Source organism: Ovis aries, chromosome 25 (genome assembly GCF_016772045.2).
Source record: "Ovis aries strain OAR_USU_Benz2616 breed Rambouillet chromosome 25, ARS-UI_Ramb_v3.0, whole genome shotgun sequence".
Taxonomy (NCBI): Eukaryota; Metazoa; Chordata; class Mammalia; order Artiodactyla; family Bovidae; genus Ovis; species Ovis aries.
In genome coordinates this window covers 27600606-27626827 of record NC_056078.1, presented here as the reverse complement: position 1 = coordinate 27626827, position 26222 = coordinate 27600606, and the positions used below count along the sequence as shown (strand labels likewise).

The 26222-nt window shown below is 51.5% G+C and overlaps 1 protein-coding gene across 4 annotated transcripts; it reads left to right on the top strand.

The window, feature by feature from the left end:
• Positions 1–7463: 7463 nt before the first annotated feature.
• DNAJB12 (DnaJ heat shock protein family (Hsp40) member B12) lies at positions 7464–25849 on the top strand. 4 transcript variants are annotated; one of them, XM_027962465.2, is made up of 9 exons: positions 7464–7618; positions 15056–15236; positions 16601–16746; positions 18586–18771; positions 18893–18972; positions 20051–20160; positions 22101–22273; positions 22820–22917; positions 24006–25849. In XM_027962465.2, the coding sequence occupies exons 1-9, from the start codon at positions 7486–7488 to the stop codon at positions 24033–24035; spliced, it is 1137 nt and encodes a 378-aa protein (XP_027818266.1). In that variant the 5' UTR covers positions 7464–7485; the 3' UTR covers positions 24036–25849. The 4 variants fall into 4 exon arrangements, with proteins under 4 accessions (XP_027818266.1, XP_042097101.1, XP_027818268.1 ...); XM_042241167.1 differs by having other exon boundaries at positions 23428–25849; XM_027962467.2 differs by having other exon boundaries at positions 22820–22965.
• The last annotated feature ends 373 nt before the right edge of the window (positions 25850–26222 follow it).

The window sequence follows — 26222 nt, the reverse complement described above, 5'->3', positions numbered from 1 at the left end:
AACAACTGTGCAAGGCAGTCAAGCCAGGTTTCCATGGAGGGGTCAGGTTTAAGTGTTATGGGAATTCAACGCAAGGAGAGCTCTTGGAGAGTCAGCCCTTTCTCAGCCTCAGCCTCCGAAGTCATCTCCCTGAGGACAGCTTTCCCCTTCTACACACACAAGTAACAACTCCCTCTTCTGCGCCTCTTCAAGTTTACACCCAACCCCACTGTCGTGCTTACCACACTGTCCTCTAATTCTTTTAACACCTCCCTTGCATATGTGCAAGATCAGTCATTCAGCCGTGTCTGACTCTTTGCAACTCCATGGACTGTAGCCCTCCAGTCTTCTCTGTCCATGGAATTTTCCAGGCAAGAATCCTGGAGCGGGTTGCCGTTTCCTTCTCCAGGGGATCTTTCCAATCCAGGATCAAACCCACGTCTCTCGCACTGGCAGGCAGATTCTTTACTACTGTGCCACCTGGGCAAGCAATACCTCCCTTACTAGACTGCAGCCTCCCTGATGCCGGGTTGTGTCCTTTATTCACAGCGCATCTCTGAATCCCTGAAACTCTAGAGTGCCTGGCTTTCAGGATAAACATCTGCCTTTCTGTCTGCTGATGTTGTTTTGGGAACTGCCTCGGGTCTTAGTTGCAGCATATGAACTCTCAGTGGTGGCATGTGGGATCTAGTTCCCCAACCAGGGAGCCAACCCGGGTCCCCTACACTGGGGGCTCGGAGTCTTAGACACTAGACCACCAGGGAATCCCAAACATCTGACTTAAATTAATTCTATCTCTCCACAGAGGAGATAGAGTTTAAGCTTAGTCCTGAAGAACTAGTTAGATTTGGACAGGTGGCATTAGTTATAAAGAACTCTCCTGGGAGGTGGGAGGGGGGGTTCATGTTTGGGATCACATGTACACCCGTGGTGGATTCATGTCGATGTATGGCAAAACCAATACAGTATTGTAAAGTAAAATAAAGTAAAAATAAAAATTTTTAAAAATAAAAAAATAAAGTACTCTCCTGCAAGTGCAGGGGACATAAGAGATGTGGGTTAGACCCCTGTGTCGGGAAGATCTACTGGAGAAGGAAATGGCAACCGACTCCAGTATTCATGCCTGGGAAATCCCATGGACAGAGGAGCCTGGCAGGCTAATTCCATGGAGTCACAAAGAGACACGACTGAAGCAACTTAGCATGCCCAAGCAAGAGATATTTAAGGAGGACCAGCAGATGGATAGAGGTGGGGTGAGATGTATCTGAAGAGAGATGAGGAGGGAACCACGGGAGATCAAAGCATGTTAAGGTCAGACTGAATTCTTGGTATCCTCCAAGAAATCTGGAGGCTGGTGGTCACCTAACACAAGGGCTGTTTCAGCTCTGGGAGCAAAATGAGAAGCTGAGATTCAATGGGAGATTCATTTCCGCAGTGACTTCACCTGGATATCTGTGGAGGCAATTAAGGATATTATGTCTCTTTTCAGACCTCATCCTCCCAGCCATACCATGATTCAGCTAATCAGGATAAAATTTCTAATTTTTTCCTTAGATCATCATCATGACATCTTGATTTCAAGAACTATCAAGGAAAAACTAATTTCAAGTCAGCCTGAATATCAGTTCCATTTTTAAACAACATCTATAAACCAAGGGCCATAATATTTAACATAAACTGAGCAAAAATGTGGCTCTCTTCCTGGCCTTTGAACTGGGAAAGAACCGTAGAAAGTCAAAGTGCTCCTGCACAAAAAACATGACACCTGGTTTGGGATTTTTAGGAAACAGAGACAGTGATTACATAGAGGTTGGGTAGACCAGCATTCAGGCTCAATTTATAATCCCTTCTGAAACAATACAGGCTTTCTGAATTGAAACAGTTCTGTGAAATAAGGCAGGAAAATGTCCTGCCACACACAGACTCCCACCCGGCCTACCTCTTCAGATCCATACTACTCCAGACCCTGCCAACCAAGCCAAATTATTACTATGAACTCAAAATTGATTTGCCTCGTGGGAAAGAAGAGGCGGGTTTACCAGCCAATAGCTGAGCAATCCGGAGAAGGCAATGGCACCCCACTCCAGCACTCTTGCCTGGAAAATCCCATGGATGAAGGAGCCTGGTAGGCTGTAGTCCATGGGGTCGCAAAGAGTCGAACATGACTGAGCGACTTCACTTTCATGCATTGGAGAAGGAAATGGCAACCCACTCCAGTGTTCTTGCCTGGAGAATCCCAGGGACGGTGAAGCCTGGTGTGCTGCTGTCTATGGGGTCGCACAGAGTCGGACACGACTGAAGCAACTTAGCAGCAGCAGCAGCAGCTGAGCAATCAAAGTCCAGTTCCTTAACACAATAAATTACAGGTCACCTTTTACACACAAGCATCCTCTTCACAAAATGAAGTGCCTGTTGTCAGCCCAAGGAGGGGGGACCTCATAACACTCAGGAGGTGGAAGACATACTTAGCAGGAGAGGGGACTACCTAGCAGTCCTGGGTCAACAAACCTCAGAGAGGCTATTTGATAGGTGTCCTAGTGTTTATCCTTTAACACATATGAAGGACCTAACAATTTGTGGAGACCTTCACTTTCTCTACGTGAGCATGTGTGCGTGCTGAGTCATTTGTGTCGTGTCTGACTCTTTTCAACCCTGTGAACTGTACCTGCCAGGCTCTTCTGTCCATGGAATTCTCCAGGCAAGAATACTGGAGTGGGTTGCCATGCCCTCCTCCAGGAGATCTTCCTAACCCAGGAAATGAATTTGCTCTCTAAATGTGTTGTTGTTGTTGAGTTGCTCAGTCGTGTTTGACTCTTTGTGACCCCATGAACTCAGTACGCCAGGCTTCCCTGTCCTTCACCATCTCCCTGAGTTTGCTCGAACTCGTGTCCATTGATGATTGATGCCATCCAATCATCTCATCCTCTGTCATCTCCTTCTCCTCCTGCCCTCAATCTTTCCCAGCATCAGGATCTTTTCCAATGAGTCAGCTCTTCACATCAGGTGGCCAAAGTATTGGAGTTGTAGCTTCAGCATCAGTCCTTCCAATGAATATTCAGGGTTGATTTCCCTTAGGATGGACTGCTTTGATCTCCCTGCTGTCCAAGGGACTCTAAGTGTAGGGCTGTCTTATTGAAATCCTTCACTTCAGATTGGGACTTGAACCCATGTGCCAGGATTTGAACCTAGCCAAAACCCAGCTTGGGACTAACCCATGTGGCCAGGCCAAAACCCACAGTGCTGCAATTGAGATCACACATCTGGTTTCTGGACCTAATGAAGCTCAGGTTCTCGATGTCTCATCACAGAAAGAATTCAGTGAGAGACAAAGTGATAGGTAATAAGTGGATTTACTTAGAGAGAAACACACTCTGTGTTTAGAGGGTGGGCCATCTCAGAAGGCAAGAGCAGCCTTCAAATGTGGTGTGGTTAGCTTTATGGGCTGGGTAATTTCATAGGCTAATGAGTGGGAGGATTATTCCAACTATTATGGGGAAGGGGTGGAGATTTCCAGGAATTGGGCCACCACCCACTTTTTGGTCTTGGAACCATCAGGGCACCTGTGGGTGTGTCATTTATCTTGCTGGTGAGCTACAGTGAGCATATACTGAGACTCAAGGACTAATGGAAGTCCATTTGTCCATCATGGGCCTATTTGGTTCTAATCACTTTATGTCACATATTCTAACTATGTTATTCTTTTAAATGTTGTGCCCTGCCCCCTTCCCTCCTGTTTCATTATTAAGGAGAGGCTGATTTCTTCACCACCAGGATACTCCCTATTGGCCAGCTTAGAGTCTTCATGGGGAAGTAAACAATGAGAATGGAAAGGAAGGTTGGATGTGAAGAAATTTCCAAGGGTGAACATGTAGCCAATGAGGCCACAACCTTGCTTCTTATTACATTGAGAAAATAAAAGCTATCTGAAAAGAACTTCCTTGTGTTCCCACTTCCAGATCTGCCAGCTGGCCTGCAGTATACCTAACCATACTGCCTCCCTCCTGAAAATCAGTGTCATCCATGTCACTGTCTAAAGCCATGCAGTCGCCATGCCCCACAGTCCAATGCCTCTGTCTATTCTTGTTGTCTCCTCTCTTTCCTTTTACCGAAATTTCTTGACAGTTAAATAATTCCTATCACAAAGTGCTATAATATATCCCATCTTAAAAACCAAAACCAGGACTTCCCTAGTGGTCCAGTGGTTAAGTCTACTGGGGGCCTGGGTTCAGTCACTGGCTAGGGAACTGAGATCCTTCATGCCAAAGGTATGGCCAAAACTTCTCCATATTCTTCCTTACATTCCCATGCTTCATCCATTTCTTCCTCACTCTCCCTCCCTAAATTCATTCCTGTCAGACCTTTTACCACTACCATCCACTGACAGCAAGAAGGTCAAGGTCACCCTCAACCTCCACCTTGTAAAATCCGCTGGTCATTTCACAGTCCTCACAGTGATTGGTCTCCTACATGGTTTGCTGGAATTTGGCCCCCCCCCTCCCCCTTGAAACTTTTGTTAAAAGAAAGTAATTTTACCTTATGAGTTACTTCTCTTCTCTTCCAGACGTCTGCATACGGGCCTGGTAAAGGGCTCTACCCTCTCTACCGTCACTTTCTAGGTGCATTTAGTTCCATGGCTTTAAATACTACTTATATGTCTTTGTCTACCTAGTCTTGAAACTTTAAATGTCATTTTGAAACCATTTACCTCAGATTGGGACTCGAACCCACATGACTGGGACCCGAACCCAGCCAAAACTCACAGCACCTGGTTTCAGGTCCTAATGAAGCTCAGGTTCTTGATGTCTCATTGCAGAAAGAATTCAGTGAGAGACAAAGTGATAGGTAAGAAGTGGATTTATTCAGAAACAGAGAGAAGCACACTCCACAGAGTCTGGGCCATCACAGAGGGTGAATCCAGTGGCTGTGAAATGCGGCATAGTTAGTTTTTATAGGCTGGGTAATTTCATATGCTAATGAGTGGGAGGACTATTCCAACTATTTTGGGGATGGGGCAGAGATTTCCTAGATTTGGGCCACCGCCCACTCCTTGGTCTTCCAGTGACTTGGAACTGTCATGGCACCTCTGGGTGTGTCATTTCTCTTGCTGATTCAGGATCAAGGTCTAGTCTTGTCTACCATCTCTGGTCCCATTTGATTCTAATCAGTTTATGTTGTGTCCCTGGGCTATGTCATTCTTTCAAAAGTTGTGTCCTGCTGCTTTCCCCCCGTTACAATTTATGTATGTTGATAACTTCCAAAACTATATTTCCAGTCCCATCTTCATCCCTAAACCCTACATATATACAAATTTCTACTCTACATCTCCAAAAGATATCACGAACTTAAACCACCCTAAATCAGACATCTAATATTCCTCCTACCAAACTGCTCCTCTCATGAACTTCTCCCAGTTTCAGTAAACGGAAACAGTTCTCCCACATACTCAGGGCAAAATCTTGGAATCATCCTTAACTTCTTTCTTTCTCTCACATTCCAAATCCAGTCCATTAGAAAAACAATTTTGATTGCCTTCAAAATATATCCAGAATTTGACTACTTCTCACCACCTCCACCACCGCCTTTATCCCAAGATACTATTAATTCTCACCTGGATTATAGTTCAGTTCAGTTCAGTCACTCAGTCATGTCCAACTCTTTGCCACCCCATGAATCTCAGCACGCCAGACCTCCCTGTCCATCACCAACTCCCAGAGCTTACTCAAACTCATGTCCATCGAGTCAGTGATGCCATCCAACCATCTCATCCTCTGTCGTCCCTTTCTCCTCTCACCCAATCTTTCCCAGCATCAGGGTCTTTCCAAATGAGTCAGCTCTTTGTATCAGGTGACCAAAGTATTGGAGTTGCAGCTTCAACATCAGTCCTTCCAATGAACATTCAGGACTGATTTCCTTTAGGATGGACTGGTTGGATCTCCTTGCAGTCCAAGGAACTCTCAAGAGTCTTCTCCAACACCACAGTTCAAAAGCATCAATTCTTCACCGGTCAGCTTTCTTTATAGTCCAACTCTCACATCCATACATGACTACTGGAAAACCATAGCCTTGACTAGATGGACCTTTGTTGGCAAAGTAATGTCTCTGCTTTTTAATATGCTTTCTAGGTTGGTCATAGCTTTTCTTCCAAGGAGTAAGCGTCTTTTAATTTCATGGCTGCAGTCACCATCTGCAGTGATTTTGGAGCCCCCAAAAATAAAGTCAGCCACTGTTTCCACTGTTTCTCCATCTATTTGCCATGAAGTGATGGGACTGGATGCCATGATATTTGTTTTCTAAATGTTGAGCTTTAAGCCAACTTTTTCAATCTCTTCTTTCACTTTCATCAAGAGGCTCTTTAGTTCTTCACTTTCTGCCACAAGGGTGGTGTCATCTGCATATCTGAGGTTATTTGATATTTCTCCCAGCAACTTGATTCCAGCTTGTGCTTCATCCAGCCCAGCATTTATGGATTAAGTAGTAGCCTCCTAACCCTTATCTGTGGTAAGACTCTTACCAAATCTCGCTGGGGAGGCCACATAATAGAAGGACTGAGAAATGACTGATGGATTTGCCAATGCAGGTCATTAGTAACATTAGTAAGACTGCTTTCCCTGGATTGATCAGATATGTGAAAATCTGACAACTGGATTCCACAGTACAGTGGAATTCTATATGCTCCTTGTTGATCTGTAATAATTCATCAAGAAAATTCTCCTTTCAGAGTCTTTGTATTTGCTCTTCCTTCTGCCTGGACCACCTTTCTTCCAGGTAGTCACATCTGAATTATCTGCTCTCTCTCCTGAATTCAGAGTTCTATTAAAATTACAGCTTCTGAAAGCTTTCTCCTATCAGGTTATTTAAAATAGCACCATCCACTCTCAATCCCTTTACTTCTTTATCTTTTTTTTTTCCTTCTTAGCATTTGTCACTATTTGAGTCTATCTCTTTATCTGACATCTCCCCACCCCCACTACACACACTAGAATGTAGGCTCATGAGGGCAGGGACTTTTGTTTTCTACTATATATCTAACCTGGCAAATAGTGGGTACCCAAATATCTGTCGAATGACTAAATAAGAAACCTTCGTCTCAAATGCATAGAGTTACTACCAAGAACTTGCGAACATATAAAACTTTAGTGAGGTGAAGTCACTCAGTCGTGTCCGACTCTTTGTGACCCCACGGACTGTAGCCTACCAGGCTCCTCGTCCATGGGATTTTCCAGGCAAGAGTACTGGAGTGGGGTGCCATTTTCTTCTCCATACAACTTGAAGACCTCGGCATATGACCGGTTGGAATGTGAGCTTACACCATTAGGGCCTCTCTCAGACTTCCCGCTCTTAGAAGACATACGGTAGCGCTTCCGCCCTCGCTCAAACCCCAGGGAAGGAGGGGCGGAGGGTTTATGTCATCACCCTGCGACCGCCTGCCCCTAGACGCGCCGGCTGCTGGCGCAGCCCTTCGCTCGCCCGGCCTCCCCCTCCCTGGTTCCGCGCTCTGGTTCCGCCATGGAATCCAACAAGGATGAAGCCGAGCGCTGTATTAGCATCGCCCTTAAGGCCATCCAGAGCAACCAGCCGGACCGAGCGCTCCGCTTCCTGGAGAAGGCACAGCGGCTGTACCCGACGCCGCGAGTTCGCTGTGAGTGTAGGATGCCGGAGACACTGAGGGGACATTAGAACTGATGGGGGGAATACGGGAACGGACCGACGGGAGCAGTTGGAGGAGGGGGAGGGGTGGCGAGGCGCGGCTACGCCTGCGCACTGAGACGCGCGGTGGCCTTCGGGAGGTGTAGTCTTTGGCTCCCACCCCTCTCCGGGATACTAGACACTTGGTGTCAGGGGCAACGGTGACTTTAGCTTTCCAGGTGGTTGCGGAACCCTCTGAGACTTGGAGTTCCCAAGAATGAGAGGCTCTGACAGATGGGGCGAAAGGAACTTACATGGAAGCGAAATCGAACTACTTTTCCCAAGGGGCCATTCGGTGGCCCAGGGCCATTGCCGGCCTGGGAAATATTATAGTTTAGGAAAATAAACATAACTCCTCTGAAGGAAGAAATAAGTTCTAGAGAAAGAAAGAGGACTTCTGACCTTCGGACGGCCTGAAAAGTCATCTCCGTATGTTCACTCCCTGGCATGTCTCCGGGCTGGGGTCAAGGACCACCCTCACCAGACTAGAGCCTGCCTTTTTCCCATTCCACCCACCCCCTCACTCCCTCCTGGAGCCTCTTCTCCCGCTTGCGAGATTCAGAGCGATGGCCTCCACCACTCCCACCTACCCTCGCCCCCGAGAGTCCGTCAGTGGGCGGCCATATGAGCGGCTGGACAGCACCAGGCTGCTAGGCAGCCCTGGACTGTTTCCAAACCAGAGAGGGAACAGTGAGGCTGTCTGTACTACTCACTCTATCCAGGAAGCCTTTTTTTGTTTTTTCTTTAACCTACGTCTTCTTCGGGGTTTTTCTTCACACGCTGGAGGAGAGAAAGAGGTAGTTCATTAAAAATAGAGAGTTTGTACCTGCAATTACCACTAAGTAAACTGGCCAACAGCAGGTACTCAGAAGATGGGAGTTTTCATCCTAACTGCTACGCTGTGATCTTTCTGAGCTTGGGTTTCCTCAACTGGAAAATTGGAGGGCTGGCACAGATAATGTGAATAGCAATCATACCCAAAAGGGCTTTTCACTTTAGACAGCTCTTTCAGTACATTTTTTCTCTTGAACCTGCCCTGTCAGGGAGGCAGACCAGATCATTATCTTTGTTCTGTAGATAAGGAAATACCTCAGAGGCTAGGGACTTGTCCAAGGTTACACACTAGAAATTGGAAAGTTTTGTGAGTCTTTACATGTTTGCTAAGGAATAAAATGAAACTGAACAGCAGCAGTTAGCTTTCTAACCCTTCATGCCCACATTATGAAACTGAGAAAGGGGAGTAGTGGTGGAAGAGGCAATCTAGAATGCCTGAGTTTCTCTCCCTCCTGACTCTGCAGGTTTGGCCTGTTTGCTTTAGAGAGAGTTTCAGTCTCTATTTTCCACAGCTCCTGAGGTAACCTACTCAAGGAACTTTACTGTGAAATCACACTCTGTAGGAGGGCGCTCTGTATAAGGGGGCGCGAGGGCAGCTCCCGGACTGACTCTGGTAATTCTGGAGGTTCAGAAACAGGCAGCCAAGAATGGATGGTAACAGCATGGCCTGTGGAACTCTTCTGTTACCAGGGCCCCCGGTGCACTTCAGGTGCTTGGATGGTGTCCTTCCTGGGCCACAAGTACTGGAATCTGCTCAGGCAGAGGCGTGACCTGCTGCATATTTGTCACATTCTGGAAAGGGTAGATGCCTCTCAGCTCTCTATAGACTTTACCTTGTGCCATTTGCAGCCCTGCACTGAGCTGACAAGGATGTAGGGGTGATCTAGGCTTGAGAGAGGGAAACCTTGGTTAAAAAAAAAACTAGGTAGTTGTCTGCACTCGATGTTTAAAGTTTGAACTCATTCCACATACTCATTTAATGCAAAGACGTCTTTGTTTTTGTTTGCCGAGTCTCTGCTTGGTGCTAAGTGGTTATAGAAGGATTGGTAAGATGTGATCATTCACCTTAAGGAGCTTACATCTAGTGAAGGAGACAGTTACAGAAAAGATGATATTGCAAACTGTAAAACGAGAGCTGTGATTAAACAGAAATGAAACCCAGTGTTAGATGCTGAGAACCTCTGGGTGAATGTGAAAATTTTAGTCCCTGCCCTTCACGAGGTGGAGGGGAGTCTTGGGGGTAGGAAGCATGGAGAGTAAATTATAAGTAGTCTCATGACAGGGATGTGAAAATGATGGTAGATCACAGTGAGGGAAGGCTTCAGGTAGTAAGATAAGAGGCCGCATTTTAACTGCACTTCAGAGGAGAGTAGGGGGCTTGAGAAAGGCATGTAGGGGGAAAGATATAGAGGCTGGAAGTTGTAAGAGATGTCGGGAAAGAGACTGAGTGTAACAAGATGTGGAGGCCGTGGAGGTGGTAATTTGAGTATGGAAGGGACTATGGTTGAAAATAGGATGGGACCAGACTGGGGGAATCCTTTGCTGCCATACCCGGATATTTTCACTTTATTCTGTAGTTAGTGGAAAAATGACTGAAGTTTTTGATAGCAGGTGGAAGATAGGGTACTGATCTTAAAACAACATATAGGGTTATTGAGTGGGAAGAGAGACTCAAGGCAGAAATCAGTTGGGAGGCAATTGCGTGGCGTGGGTTAGGAGTTAACAAAGGCCTAAGGTAAGGCAGCATGGATCAGAATAAATTCACTGGAGGAGAGGTGCTGAGGCTTCTGTAAGAAGGATACTGAGGAGAAATGGGGACTCAGAATCCAACCCTATGTGATCAGGAAGAAACCAAGCTAAAGAACATGGGTGGGCAGAGTGCAAGGTGCTGGTGGGATGTTCCAAATAAGCTGTCAGGTTGGAGCTCAGGAAAGAGCTCCCAGTTCTAGCTGAGAGTCTCGTCATCAGTTGGATGGAGCTCACTGGAGTCGTGCCTGGCTGAGGTCACTGTGGGAAAGTGTGAATGTGTAGCAGAGGTTACTGCAGGCACAGTCATTGCCCCATCTGCCCGTAGCCATGGGGAGAGACAGGAAGCAAGAGGTGAGATGGAGCAACAGCAGAAGAGGCAGTCCCGGGAGGGAGCAGTGGCCAGGTAGCCATGGAGCCCTGTGTCAAGGAGGTGGTGAGCAGCACTGTCAGTTGCTGCAGAGGCCACATGGGAAAAGGGCAAGTCAAGAAATGAAAGGCAGAGAATCAAGAGCATCAGAGGAGGATTGGTCTTGGAGACGTGGAAGGACAGACAGGGAAAGGTTAGGAGTGAGAGGAGGCTCAGAGAAATCTTGAAGGGTCCAAGGACCTCACAGTGAAAGGGTCCAAGGGGACTTGAAACTCTGCTGCAGGAGGTGGGATGGGGAGGCACCAGGGGCTGGACTGATGTGCTCTGCAGCAGGGGTGGGGCCCTGAGGTAAGGAGTCACAGGGCAGGGGAATGGAGTCAGTCAGTCCCTTTCTGAGAGTTTATATCCAGTCCTGCAGCCTGGTAAGCAGTGGCTTCGCCTTGGGCTTAGCGACAGTGGTGGAAGGCACTGCGTTTTCCTGGGAGCTGTTAAGAACATCTACAGGCCTGTGTGTTTCCAGCATCCAGAGTGAAGGTTAGCCATGGAGGACAGCTCGGCTGCCTCAGCTTCTGTGAAGCACCTGGCACAGACTGACGAGGTTCAAAATGAATAGCCGGTAATGTCCTGATCTGGGCTCATGAACCGGCTAGCCCTGGGAGCAGGCCAGCCAGGGAGGTGAGGGGACCCAAGGTCGGGGGCTGGGAGGAGCCAGGGCTTCAGAAGGTAAAGTCTCAACACTCAGCAGGCTGTGGACTGAGTTGTAACTAAGAGATGTCAGGAAGTCCCAGACTCCAGGTCCATGCAGAGGCTGCCCAAGGTTCTGGGTGGTGCCGGCTCTGGGGTCCAGGCTCAGTCAGGGAGGCCAGCACACGTCAGCTCACTCATTTACTGTTTCAGCTGGGAGAAGAGAGGACAGGCCACTGAGAGGGTTTGGCATTCAGGGTCTGGGAGCGAGGGGTGTTTTAAGACTGGCAAGGTCCAGAGTGTGGAGCTGTCTGTTCAGGTCGGTCAGCCTTTATGTTCCCTGTTGTGCACTCGGTCCTTCCATTTACCTTGTATTATTGAATCTTCTTTACCCCCCTGAACAACCCTCTGAGGGCAGGGACTGTGTCTTCACTGAGGAATTAGGTAACTTGACAAGGCCATGTGGCTAATTAGCAAAGGACCCAGACTGTGCAGCCCCGCTCCCAGGCTCTTCCTCTCATCTGACCTCCATCTCCTGACTACTTTGAGCACTATAGGTACCTAGAGAGCCTGGAGAGGATGTGTTTGCGGTGACACAGTGTTTGCTGGAGGCGGTGCTCAGTGCTTTGGAGGCATTCACTCATTTACTGTTGCAGCTGTCTTGAGGGAGACCCAGGTTCACATGGAGAAGCTAAGTTGACTTGTCCAAGGAAACAGTGCTGTCGAGCAGCAGGGCCAGGTTTGAAGCAGGCAGTCTGATCTCCAGTCTGGGTTTGAGGAGGGGTCTCCTCTAGTAGCTTTGTCTGTACAGATGGTCTCACCTCCACCTCAGTGGCTCCTCCTCCCACCCCAGCTTTGGCCTCTTCCTCTAGTTTCCCTTCTTTCTGTCTGCCAGCTTTTCTGAGAAGGGGCAGAGTTGGGATTTGAACCCAACCCTGTCTGTCTAACTCCATCACCACATTAAGCTATTCTGTTGCCCACTATTCCGTGATTTTGCTTCCCAGGCGCTGTGCTGTGACGGGTGTAACAGTGAGACAGCATGGGGCAGTCATATCCAGGGGCTGGTGGAGGGGTTGTCCTGGCCACAAGAAAGTCTTAATTGTTAGCACCCAGAAATCTTGAATTGCCACCTCAAACAGCAATCTTCTGTGTGACCCAGAGCACATTCGTTCCCCTTTGCGTTGTCTTTGTGCAGTGTAGGGAAATTAGAAGGGCTGATTCCACATAACTGTCTAAAAAATCTTCCAGAATCTTCCCTGAAAGGTACCAGAGAGAGTCCATCCCACTTCCTGGCTGATACTGCTGTGTATCTACAGTAACTGAATGGCCAGTCATATTTTCCTGAGGGCATCAGCCTGGACCCCTGAGGCTTCCAGAGAAATCAAAATAAACAACCTCTTTAAAAGCCTTAGGAAACCAGCTGGGAGAAGAGAGGACTGGCCACTGAGAGGGTTTGGCATTCAGGGTCTGGGAGTGACAGTCCTGTCTTGATCAGAATCACTTTGTTGGTTTCTGCTTTTGCCATTTCCTTGGTACCCAGCATAAAACTGGAGCCTGGGATGGCTTGACATCTCATTTTTATAGCTGAGTCCAGAGCCTACTGGGTGCTGAGACTTTGGCTCCCCAAGATGTGGAGTTCCCTGCCCACCCCCCACCTCAGTCACCTCACCTCCCTGGCCAGCCAGCTCATCAGCCCAGGTCACAATATTAGCAGCTCCTCATTTTGAACTTTTACTGTATGTCAGTGTCTGTGCCAGCTAGTTCCACGTCTCATTTTATCCTCATCTACTGCGTGGGGAGATCCCCTGCAGGAGGACATGCCAACCCACTCCACTATTCTTGCCTGGAAAATTCCATGGGCAGAGGAGCCAGAGGAGACTGGCGGTGGGGTCATGTGGTCAAGAGAGTTGGACGCGGCTGAGCACACACACTCACACACACACTGTGAGGAAACCGAAATTTAGAGAAGTTTCACCAATCCGCCAGAGATCAGAGTGTTAGGCTGAACTGAGATTCGAAGCCTGGGTCTTTGGGAATGCACTTCTTTCTCAGAACAACATGGCTGGAAGGGGCTTCTCCTGCCAGGCTCATGTGGTCTGGGATGGCAGAGTAGTCAAGAGCATGGTTTCCGGAGCTGGACATCCTGGAACTCGATTGCTGCCACTCACCTTGTGTAGCCATGGGCAAGGTGATCAAACACAGCTCCTCCCTTATAACAGGGATGAGAGTGATGAGACCCAGCTCCGAGGCCACTGTCAAGATTAAACGGGCGAGGACTTCCCTGGTGGCGCAGTAGATAGGAATCTGCCTGCCAGTGCGGGGGACAGAGGTTCCATCCCTGGCTGAGGCAGATCCCACATGCTGCAGAGCAGCTAAGCCCAGGCGCCACAGCTGCTGAGCCCCCGCCCTAGAGCCGGCGCGCCACGGCTCCTGAGCCCGGTGCTGCAGCTACTGCAGCCTGCGTGTCTAGAGCCTGTGCTCCGCAGCAAGAGAAGCCACCGCAATGAGAAGCCCGAGCACCACAGCTAGGGAGGAGCCCCCCCTCTCTGCAACTGGAGAAAGCCTGCATGCAGCAATGAAGACCCGGCACAGCCAGAAAATAAATCATTAATTTTTAAAAAAAGATTAAATGAGCGAATACATGCAGAGCTCCGTGTCCAGGCTGCTGACTCACGCTGAGCGCTCACCTCTGTGGCTTCCCTCCGAGCACCCTCTTGGGCTTTGCTGCAGGAGTCCCTCCACCCCCTCATGCAGGGCCAGCTCACCTGTCAGCCTCTGTGTTTGTATCTCCCAGCTTCTGACTCAGAACATGCAAGTGTTCAAGTAGCACAGTGGTGGCTGTGGCTCAAGATACAGTGGGCCGCTCGAGCCCCAGTGCTCTGCTCCCTGGAGCCCAGCTCTGGGCCTCCTCCAGGCCCACATGCATCGTAGTGCCTGGAGCCCAGCAAACACCTGGCATATTTGAAGGAAGTTGGGGACCAGCCAGGCTGCACTACTGCCCCTCCTCTGCACGGAGGGGTCCCGGGTCCCTGCAGTGGCCCAGATGCCTGGATTCCCAGGGTGCTGTTCCCCAGACATGACTCAGGGGCTCAGAGCTGGCTTTGGGCCTGTAATGAGTGAGCACAGGGGACTCCTCCCAGAGACATGGGCCTTTCCTCATTGAATCAAAAGGCACCAAGGACTTGTGTTTGGATATCTGTGAGCCTCTCTGAGCATGACCGCTAATGCCCTGTACAGACTGTGAACACTGAAGCAGGACATTGGGCGTGGCCAGCCGTTTGAAGAAGGTAAACAGTAGCAAGCCATGAGCACAGCAGATGTGTGTCCTGAGCCCCACACACCCCTGCCCCCTGGGGCAGCATCACTGCTCCCTGTCCTTTCCACAGCTGAGCGGGAAGAGGCCTTCCTCCCAGTCCCTGCTGACTCTGATGGTCATGCCAAGTGGAGCCCCCTTACAGAGCGCTTTGCCCATCTTGGCACTCAACAGAGGGTGGCTGTTACACACATTACTTTGGGATTTTAAAAACCTAAAAGAGTAATAGTTTATTTCTGTGCTGGGTTTACCCTCAGAACTGTGGCTCCTCAGAGAGCAAGTGATTAGCCCCTTAGGCCCTCAAGCCCAAGTCAGGAAAGGATCAAGCTATGTTGGGAAGAAGAGTGGGTGGGGTGCAGGGGTCCTGGGATCTCCCAGGGCCAGGCAGGCCCTCAGCCGTTGCTGGAGCAGGAACCCTGACAGTTGTCTTGCTTTTTGCACAGCCCTGATCGAGTCCCTCAACCAGAAACCACAGCCTGCCGGCGACCAACCCCAACCCACAGAGGCAACTCACGCGACCCATAGGAAAGCAGCTGGGGCCAACGCGCCCTCAGCCAACGGTGAGGCGGGAGGAGGAGAAAGCACCAAAGGCTACACCGCCGAGCAAGTAGCAGCCGTGAAAAGGTAGAGGACTGGGCAGGGGGAGGGCCAGAGCCTGGGGCTTGGGACGTTTTCACATCTAGAGCAGGCTTCCTGCCGCCCATCGTCCACCTCGCTTGGGAGGACCTTGAGGCTGGAGGATCCTCAGAAGCCAGGCTCACAAGGCCCTCTCCTATTTCCCATGAGGCCCTGGAGTCTAGTGTGGGCCTTGGGGCCCTGCTGTCCCCTGCTGCCCCTGCAGCCCACAGCAAAGGCTGGAAACCGCTGATGCTGCCGGCCTCCTCAGCCACAGGCCGGCAGATGCCGGGCCTCTTACACAGCCCCACTTGTCAGAGATGAGGCCTGCTCTCCCCTCCAGATACTCCCCCAACCCACACTCCTGCCCCCAACAAAGACCCTTTCAGATCAGAGCCTGTGTGGGGTAGGCTGGAGACAGGGGGCGTTATCCCTCCAAGGCTTGGGCAGGCTCAACACAGAGCAGCTCACACCAGGCCGAGACAACCCAGCCACGGCTGCTCAGGATTAGATACTCCTGCTCGAATTTCTCCAGAGGCCTCCCCACCAGCTAGCCTTGGGAGTCCATTCGCGGTCACTCCCCCATGGTCCTGGCTGCTAGTGAAGATGTTGTCAAGCTTCAGGCCTGTGTGTGACCCAGTGTGATGATAGTTTCCCATAAAAGTATTTGCTGAATTGACATCTTTCTGACCAGACAGGACTTTGACCAGACAAGCCCGTGGGTTGTAGGCAATAGGAAACGGTGATGGGAATTTTCCTGGTGGTCCTGTGGCGAAGACTCCACGCTCCCAATACTGGGGCCCAGGTTCGACCCCTGATCAGAGAACTGGACCCGACATACTGCATGTAGGAGTTCAAATGCTGTGCCTGAGACCCAGTGCAGCCAAATAAAAATAAGCACTAGAAAGAGAGAGAGACCGACTGTGGGCTGAGAATCAGGGAGTCTCCAGGGACCCCGGGAGTAAAAATTAGAGGCAGAGAAACAGCGTCTCTTCAGAGCCCTGTGATGGGTGGACAGACACCTTCCACATCTGGCCTGTTTGCCCCTCAGCTTCGGATTGCCAGGATGGCAGAGCTGCCCAACCCGGGGCATACCTGCCCTTGGGCAGAGGCCCCTGACTGACAGTCCTTCCTAGGTGCCTGCAGCAAGGGTGCTGTTGTTAGCTCCGGGAAATGGTTCCTGGCCTCGCAGAAACAGCAGCTGCCCCCTCTTAAATCCTAAATATATTCTTGCTGTCTCCACTGGGCCTGTCCTGCTGGTCCCCCAGCCTGTTCAGAGCTGGGCGCCCACACTGCTCTTTCATCAGCCACCTCCCTTCCCAGCCTGGGCCCACGAGAGCTCCCTAGCCAGATTCTACTCCCTCCTCCTCCAGGGTCAAGCAGTGTAAAGATTACTACGAGATCCTGGGGGTGAGCAGAGGGGCCTCAGATGAGGACCTGAAGAAGGCCTACCGCAAACTAGCCCTCAAATTCCACCCTGACAAGAACCATGCGCCTGGTGCCACTGAAGCTTTCAAAGGTAAGCTGACCCAGGTTCCTGTGTTTGGGTGTTCTGATCTCCTATCCTTGGGAGGGAAGGAGGGGCTTTTCCTGGAAGCTGCCTTGGACCCAAGTCCTCCCAGCTCAGGAGGTGCTTTTGGGAAGAAGGCCCTGTGGTCGCCTCCACCCCGCAGTCTCAGAGGGCAGTTGGCACTGCTCCTTTCTCTCCTTCCCCCTCCCTCCCTGGAGTTACAGCGCTGGAGCTGAGAACCAGTGCCTTTGCCAAGGTCCCATGCTGATGGAGGGGCTGAAGGAGGCCTCCTGACTCACCTGTGTCACTTCCATATCCTGGGAGCTTGAAAATTGTTTCCTGTTCTGAGAAGCTGGGTGGCCTCCTCAGACCAGCAGCCGCAGCCAACCCACCCGTCTCTACACACACACACACACACACACCCACACCCACACACACACCACACACAAGCGCTCACCTCCAATAGGGGACATGGCAGTCTCTCTGGACTCAGGGCCTGTTATTTCTGGGGAGGGGGCTTCAGTTCTGGCTGAAAACATAAGCTGCCCTTTAATCGATATTTTCATTGAACACATCAGGCATACAGGCCGGCTCTGTGCCAGTGCTGAGTTGCTAGGCCTGCAGTTCCACAGAGATCCCTTCTCTTCTCTCACACGTCTGTCCTTCACGGGACCTTCATGGTCTTAGGCTCACCTCCCTCTGGGGTGTGGTGACTGGCCCCCTTCTCCGGCCCAGGCAGGGTGCTGTGCTATACCAGGGCTGTGACCATCGCCAGGTGGGGAGCCCGCACAAAACAGACCGCCAAGACCCCCTGTGCCTCTCTCGGGGCCACCTCAGGTGCTCCATCCAGGCTGCTCAGGGTTGGTGCCCAGTGGGGCAGTCTGCAGGCATCTTCCCCCACTGCCTGTCCGCCAACCCCGGAGCAGGAGGAAAAAGGAATGAGGAGGCAAGGTGGCTGGGGTTAACGTTTCTCCAGCCCTGGCCTCAGGGCCCTGTCACAGTGGAAGGAGGAGAGGCATTCTCATTCTCAAGGGGTTGCACGCCATGAAGCAGAGGCAGCTTTGACCTACTGCCTTGAGGGTGTGGGCTGCTGGAGGAGGAGGAGAGACTTAGGAGGGCTCAGAGCTGGGGCCTTCCAGTCACAGGCTTCCCCACCCCCAAGAGCTCTAATGGGGGCCGGACCGAGGAACCGCAGCTGGGACCTGGACCCCAGGGAAGAGAAGGCTCGCCCAGGCCACACCACCAGCAGTGGAGTCTCTAGTGCCTGGGGGCCTGGCTCCTCCTGGCAGTTCCTGCTCTCCGGTTTACAGGTTTACAATAGCACGTCTCGTGTTTGTTCGCCCTTGTGTTGTGCTGTGGTGACTTGAAGATTACATACCCTCCAGAACGGATGCCCCATCCCACCAGACACCCCAGGAGAAAGGAATGAGGAGGAGGTATTCTGGTGGTTTTCATAAAGTCAGAGAGCAGACCTGAAGCAAGACTCACCTGAGTTTGATCCTGGCTCTGCAGCATTAGACCTGTGTGAACTTACACCTAACCGCCCTGAGCCTCAGTTTTCTCATTGGTAAAATGGAGATGAGTTCTTAGGAGTAAGTAGGGGAATGCCCATAAAGGACCTGATCGACAGAAAAAAGTGGACCATCATCGTGTGGTGGAGAGTGAGGACTCCACCCAGTCCAGGCTGCCCCGATTCATTCAGAGGTGTTCCAGCATCCCTGCTCCCACCCCACCCTCCACACCTTAGAGCACCACTTGAACACCTGAAGGAAGCGAGCACTTGGCCACCATGGGCCTGCCCCCCAGCATCCCTGGACCTCACCTTTCTGCCTCCTTTCTTGCTTCTAGCCATTGGCACAGCATATGCGGTACTTAGCAACCCAGAGAAAAGGAAGCAGTATGACCAGTTCGGTGATGACAAGGGCCAGGCCGCCCGGCACGGCCACGGGCATGCGGACTTCCACCGCGGCTTTGAGGCCGACATCTCCCCTGAAGACCTCTTTAACATGTTTTTTGGTGGTGGCTTTCCATCTAGTAAGTTTCCCTGCTCTCCCCCACGTTCAGGCCTCCCTGGTGGTGATGGTGGGAGATGGGATGCCAGCCTCGCTCCCCTTCCCAGCAGCCCCACTCCTGACTCAGTCCCTCTGACCCCCAGGTAACGTCCACGTCTACAGCAATGGCCGCATGCGCTACACGTACCATCAAAGGCAGGACCGCAGGGAGAACCAGGGTGATGTGAGTGAGGAAGGGATGGGTACGGGGAGAGTGCCTCACCCAAGGGGGTGAGGCCTGGAGTGGGGAGTACCTTGCTATCCTGCGACAGCAGTACCCCACAACTCAGCCGGGGAGCTAACTCAGTCCCCCCATTGCCATTCCACTAAAGGACACCAGAGGGAGCCACACTCCACAGCACCCACAGCGGGCGTTGGGTGTGATGGCCTCTGCTGGGAAATGGAATGCAGAAACCTCCCTACTTCCAGGCAGGTTCCAGTGTTAACGGCCTTCGTGAGGTCTATATGTTCTTAAGGTAAAATGATATTTTACCAAGCAATGGAAGGTTAAACTTCACAAGAGAACTGTGAAGGATGACAACATAAGGGTGGGTCTTCTTGCTTCTCTTCAGTATTCTTTAAAAATGTATAAAAGAGCTGTAACAAGACAATGCATCAAACATCCTTTGAGTGCCACAGATTATAAGAACAGGTGGCTGACTGAAATTACAGCAGTTAGCTAAGATTAAAATACTGTGGACAGTTGCAGAATATTTAAAATTATACCAGGCAGAGGGTTCTCTTTTGCTCTGATAATGTGGCCTTCTGTTTTTGTTTATTCATTTTTTAAACTTTTATTTTGTGTGTATTTAACATACAGAAGTTTTTTGAAATCACAAATTATCACACACTGAACAAATTTATTTTGTAATTTCTCAACTGGCAACTTTTAAATTGGTAATACAGTCATAGGGTTCAGAATTCAGAAAGGCAGATATAGAGAAAGCCTCCTTCAAGCCCTGCCTCCCATTCCTCTGAAGGCAGACACTTTTGCTCGTCTTTTTTTTGTATTCTCTCACAAGTAAATACGTAAACCCACCTCCCACCCCAGTGTTTAACCCCAGTTGCTGCTTTGTTTTTATTTGGGGAAACTGGCAGGTAGAGGGGTTTCTGTATTTGGGGGCCCATGGGAGGGACTGGGAGAGAGAGGCATCGAGGCCTGTCTGCACAGGCTCCCACCACCTGGGCCCCACTCTGGCGCTTGCTGCCAGCGTTTCGCCCCACCAGGTTCAGCCTGGGTGACCACTGGCTCTTCCCTCCAGGGTGGGCTGGGGGTGTTTGTCCAGCTGATGCCCATCCTCATCCTGATCCTCGTGTCAGCTCTCAGCCAGCTCATGGTGTCCAGTCCACCCTACAGTCTGAGCCTAAGACCGTGAGTACCTGCCGCTGGGGTGAGTCCAGGGTTGTGGGTACACGGTGGGGTGGGGCAGGAGCTTTGGAGTCTTAGCCCCGACCAGGGGCCTTCCTTCCCATCCTCTTCCAGCAGGTGCCTGATCAAATTGCAGAAGCTGCTTAGAATCAAGAAAACAGACCTTGTTAAGCTGAGGTTCTTGATCTTTTTAGGATCATAGTCCCCTAAGAAAACGCAGTGAAACCTGCGGCTCTTTTCCCTAGAACGCTGTGCGTGCACACCGTTTGGGGTGTGGTTTCACAGGTTTCATGACACTCTCCCCATCTTACTGCTGGCCTCGAAACAGGAACCTCTGTTCTTCCATTCCGCTTGAGGGCCCTGAGACCATGAGAAGAACAGAGGCTCTAGAGTCAGAGCAAGGGTCGCTTTGAATCCCAGCTCCTCTACTAACTAAGCAGCTCTGTGACCCTGGACTAGTTATGTAACTTCTCTGAGCCTTTGTTTCCTCACCTACAAAATGGGAATATCTGCTTGTGATAATTAAATGAGTTATACACATAAAATGCCAGGCTCGTTAGAAATGCTTGCTGCTGCTGCTGCTGCTAAGTCGCTTCAGTCGTGTCCGACTCTGTGCGACCCCAGAGACGGCAGCCCACAGGCTCCCCTGTCCCTGGGATTCTCCAGGCAAGAACACTGGAGTGGGTTGCCATTTCCTTCTCCAATGCATGAAAGTGAAAAGTGAAAGTGAAGTCGCTCAGTCGTGTCCGACCCTTACCCACCCCGTGGACTGCAGCCTTCCAGGCTCCTCTGTCCATGGGATTTTCCAGGCAAGAGTACTGGAGTGGGTGCCATTGCCTTCTCCGAGAAATGCTTGCTAACATTTGTCAAATGAATATACGGTCTCAACCACGATGGTGAACTTGGGCAAGTTATTTGCCCTTTTAAGGCATCAGCTGCCCTCATTTATTTCCAGCACCTGACCAAGTATCTGATATAGAGCTAGAAGCCCAGTGCTCCCACCTAGCGGCCAGGCTCAGCCTGGGAGCCTGGCAGGATCCCTCTGAGCCAGCAGGGGGCAGAGTCGGTCCACTGGATCCACACCAGCCAGCACAGGCACTCTGTGTCCTGATGCCATCCTTTTTCTCTGTAGCTAGAGAGCTGAGAGGCAGGAATGGGCAGACAGAAGCTGTCCTCACCAAACCACTGACTCCTATCAGCACATAGAGGCTTTTCCCTGAGCCTGCACGCGTTATGCTAAGTCACTTCAGTCACGTCTGACTCTGTAACCCCATGGACTATAGGCTGCCAGGCCCCTCTCTCCATGGGATTCTCCAAGCAAGAATACTGGAGTGGGTTGCCATTTCCTCGTTCAGGGGATCTTTCCGACCGAAGGATTGAACCTGCATCTCTCATGTCTCCTGCATTGGCAGGCAGATTCTTTACCACTAGGGCCACCTGGGAAGCCCTGAGCCTGCAGAGCCTGCAGTTGGAGCTAGAAGATTCCAAGAGGTGGAAGGATATAGTGCCTTAGAATCCTTCCTGTCATTTTGTCCCTAAGCCTCTCCACTCTGGACTGGGAGCCCCTGGATAGGAGGGCAGGCCTTCAGCAAGGATTGGCTTAGGGGATGAACAAGGGAATGGAAGCACGGGGAGCTCAGGTCACACAACTCATCACAGGTGGAACCTGCTTCCCTGACCAGGTCCTCCCAGAGAGGGGCTGCTCCCCAGAGGCCCCAGGCAGCAGTGTGGTAAGCCGAGAGCTGGAGGCACACCTTGCCGTGGTCTGGGCCACTCATACAGGAGGGAGCCTCTTTCTTTTCTCTAGAGCAGCAGGGAGCTCCTGCTCTAGCCCCTACCGCGTGACCTGTGTGGCACCTTCTGTTGCGGGCCCCAGTCATCCCTGGCGATACCTTGGGTCTGTGGATCCACGCCCACTTTGCGCTTGGTCTGTTTCTGGCCAGGTCGGTAGGCCACGTCCACAAGCGAGTCACTGACCACCTGAACGTCGTCTACTATGTGGCAGACACGTTCTCTGAGGAGTACACAGGCTCCAGCCTCAAAATGGTTGAACGGAATGTGGAAGACGATTATATTGCCAATCTTCGAAACAACTGTTGGAAGGAGAAGCAGCAAAGTAAGTTTGTGTGTGTTTGTATGTGTGGGGGTGGGGGTGGGGTGCACAAAGCCTGAGAGCTTGGAAGAAGAAGGCGCTGCTCCCCCGTGATCTGTGGGCCAAGCGCCTGGCCCTGCCCTGCGCCAGCCATGGCCCAGCCAAAAGCCACCTACCACCCCTGTGTTTCCCTGGGGCTAGGAGCCAGGGGCCACCTGGGGATTTCTTCCAGCTTCCTATAAATCACTGCAATCAGCCTGTTGTTTGGCTGCCATAGGTAACTATGTAGAGAGAAATTGGGGCAAATCTCCTGGCCACTCGCTGATTGGACATCTGGATCTATCTGTGGGGCCCTGGGGCAGTCTGCCCAGGATGACAGGTCCTCACCTTGGCTGGCCTCACCTGTGCTCTATCAAAAGGGGCCTCTATCCTGCTCCCCAGCGGGGGTCTACCCTAAAGGGATTCTGCCCCTGTCCCTGGGCCCGTAACTGCCCTTTCCCTCCTGCACAGACCACGCTGACATCGTAGCAGCCTTAGAAGCACACCCCAACTTGCCCCATTGCTTTGCAGAGGAAGGCTTGCTGTACCGGGCCCGCTACTTTGGTGACACAGACCTGTACAACAAAGCACAGAAGATGGGAACCCCAAGCTGCAGCCGACTGTCAGAGGTGCAGGCCTCCCTGCATGGATAGTCCTGGGCCAGCCGTGCCGCCGAGGTCCAAGTATGAGCCAGGGCCTTCTCTGCCTGGCAACTCCTGGCAGCTCTGGTCTTGGTCATGAGGCAGAGGAGGGTATGAGGAGGGAGGGAGGGCGCCAAGTGATCGCGCGGTGCAGTTTCCCTGTCCTCAGCCTGACCCCAGCCTGCAGAGTTGGGAGTGCCCTGGGGTGAGTGGGGAAACTGAAGTCTGTATCAGCCCTCCAGGGTGCCTCCATGCCACTCTACCCTGCCCCCTGGCTCCAGAACTGAGGGGTGCCCAGGGCTCACTTGGTCTACTCCAGCCATGTGGTCCCCCAGGGCCCTTTCCCAAGTGTTACAGACTGTTACCTGTGCCCTGGCATCTAGGCCGCCTGGTATTACTGGGCAGTCAGTAGCCCCCCGACATTCCCCGGCAGACACCAGGATGAACCATGTGGGGATGGGTGAGCCGACAGCCCTTCCTCTTCCCCTGTCCTTCCAGGCAGGAAGAAATGTGGTGCTCGTGGGAGGGAGCCGACAGGCTGGGGGCAGGAGAGGCCCTGCCCCCAGACTGGTGCTAGTCTGGCTGGATCGGAAGCACTCTGAGCAGCTCTTCACCTGGCAGCTGCAGGCATCTGACCGCCCATGCATCTCACCTGTGGTCTGAGGAAGGGAACAAAAGGTCACGAGTTCAGGGTCCAGTGAACAGAGAGCCCTCAGCATAGAGGAATGGGAGGAAAAATTAAAGGTGGTGGTAGCAGGCTCCACCGCGCCACCCTCCCACCTTTCCCCCCGGTACAGCAGGCTCTGTTCCCAGCATTTGCTGGAGGGGACAGCTTGGACCAGGCCCAGAGGTGTGTGGGCAGAGCTGGTCAAGGTTCCTTTTCAGCTGGTGCTCTGCCCACTGCCTCTTCTGCCTGTGTCCCCTCAGCTGCAGGCTCTGCTCTGAGGCCATTCGCTGGTGCCGCTGGGAGAGAGGAACAGACTGCAGGGCCTAGGACTTGGCTTGTCAGTGGGGGCTAAGCTCCAGGCTCCGGGACACATAACTGCCAGGCTAACTGTTACCACTCTCCTCCCCAGACTATGAAATCCCTGGAGAATTTTTGGTGACATGCACTGAGCCAAGGTGACGGACTATACACTTAAGGAAAGACAAAAAAAGAAAAAAAAATTAAAATGGAATTGGAGGCCGAACGCTGCACAACTGCCCTCTCTCTCACCCAGTAAATGCAGAAAGCTCTTAGGACAGACAGGAAAACCTGCCACGGGGCTGCTTCCCTTCCTCCCAGGGTTGGCAAACGCTTGGGCTCCACCTCCACGTCAGCTCTCTCCTAGGATACAGAAACCATGGCAACGAAAGTAGAATGTAAAACTTGCAGCAAATGTCTGTGGGAAGGGCTGGGGGAGGGGGTGCCCAACTGCCTTTCCTCCCCCGTCCCAGGAGCCACCACCAGTCACCTCAGTGGAAGCAATCAGTGTTGGCCAAGGATAAAGAGGAAGAGGAAAGAGAACTCTCCATAGAATGTAATTTATAGATGCGTGTATATGTATATATCTATTTATATGTAAATAGCACATATAAAGATATATATAGAGAGAGTCTACTTTTTGAAACTATGCAGGGATTTGGTTAGGTTGTTGAGTTGATTTCTTCCCTGATTTAGAAAATGAGGCCTGTTTGGGGAAGGGAGCCTGGTCCTTCAAAGGCTAGACATTAGCCATAGCTGACAGCAGAAGGAAAGTTGGGTAACATCTTCTAACGTTGCCCTCAAGCCCAGCCTGTTTTTGATGGCAGCAGTAATCATGATAGCATAAATCTGTAGAGAATTTGGAAGGCTGCCAACATTATGATTAAACTGGAGGGGAACAGGCCATGGGGAAAAGAAGGTGCCCCTAGGGCCAGGTGCCAGGTCAGTATTGTGTCATGGTAGAGGCCCCAGATGGCCCAGGGGGATGAGCCCACCCACCATAAGTTTGGTCAGCTCAGGTGGGCACTTAGTCCTGGCGTCCAGGAGCCCCCTTCCCCCTACCACCGAGAACAGCAGGATTGGAGAGGGGAATCAGGTTCTGGCTGACCACCTCCCCGCTTAGTCCCTACGTGAGTTTTGCCTTATAGGTGCCCCCAGGCACAGCCCCATTGTTGCTACTGGTTTTTCCTAAGTCATGGACCAAGGCTTCAGAAGGCTTTTTTTCCAAGAGTCAACCAGGTGGCACCCAGGACCCTGGGGCAGCAGCCAAATCCTGAAGAAAGTCCATGACTGTGGGCACCTCTGTCTACTCTCCAAGGACATGATGCCACCCGGCCTTCTCTTGCACTTTGGACAAAGGATGAACCAGAAGGTTTTCTTATCGTCACCTTCAAATGAGGATTTTTCTCAAAACAGCACTTGCTGCCAGGGGAAGGGAGGGAGGTTTTATTTATTCCCACAGTTTATACTGGGCCTTTTGGAATTACCGTTTTCCCCAAATTTTCCTCTTGTGGTGGGTGTGTCAATTGAGCCTGCCATCCTCCGAAGCCTTACTACCCCAAACCAAGCTGCCAGCCAGGAGGGGGGTCACCACCCTCCCAGAGCTTCTCTTGGCTCTCTTTTTAAAAGTCTCCCAACAAGTAGGATTCTTGCTGGGGAAGGAAGCTTGGTTAAGAGATGTCAAATATGGTTTTTAAACAAGGTCCTGCCCTGTGATGAAGTGGCCGCCCCAGCCCAGAGAGATGCTCAGAACTGGATGCGGATGAGAGCACCCTGCCTGCGGTGGCCCCGGTGCTCTGCCCCGACCACCCCAACCCTCTGGTCTTGGTAGATGTCCCTAGACGGGCTGAGCCATGTGCAATAAGAACATAGATCCTGATGGATCCCCTGAGAAGCTGTATTTCTTGAATTAGAATTCTGAAATTGTATATCTATAAATACATGTTTATTATGTGATTGGTGGGTCTGTGTTGAGCAAGGGGCCCAAGCTCGGAGGGTAGAAGGGGGGTACAAGCACCTGTTGCTGCTGACACTGTCCTGCCAAGACCACGAGGAGTTTGGTGGCTAGTCAGAACGTCCCCTCACCCCAGCTGACAGCCACTTCAGTCACAAGTGTTCCAGGGCTGATTTCCATCGCAACGAAGGGTAAGCAGCTCAGTTAAGCCAGGACCCAGGGGGGTCCCTGGCACTAATCCAGGGTGCGCAACCCGGGCCTCCCCTTAGTCTTACCCCTCTGACTATCAGGCCTATGGTGAACACAGCAGATTCAGAACCTCCCTTCTCCCCAGCCTGGAGCTCCAGCCCACCCTGGATCCAGAACAAGAGAAAA

What these genes read in the sequence shown, in the direction of transcription:
- DNAJB12 (XM_042241167.1), top strand. Translation starts at nt 7,486, where the DNA reads ATGGAATCCAACAAGGATGAAGCCGAGCGCTGTATTAGCATCGCCCTT. An exon ending in GCAGGGAGAACCAGGGTGAT is followed by an intron (nt 18,973 to 20,050) that starts GTGAGTGAGGAA and finishes TCTTCCCTCCAG; the next exon opens with GGTGGGCTGGGGGTGTTTGT. An exon ending in TACAGTCTGAGCCTAAGACC is followed by an intron (nt 20,161 to 22,100) that starts GTGAGTACCTGC and finishes GTTTCTGGCCAG; the next exon opens with GTCGGTAGGCCACGTCCACA.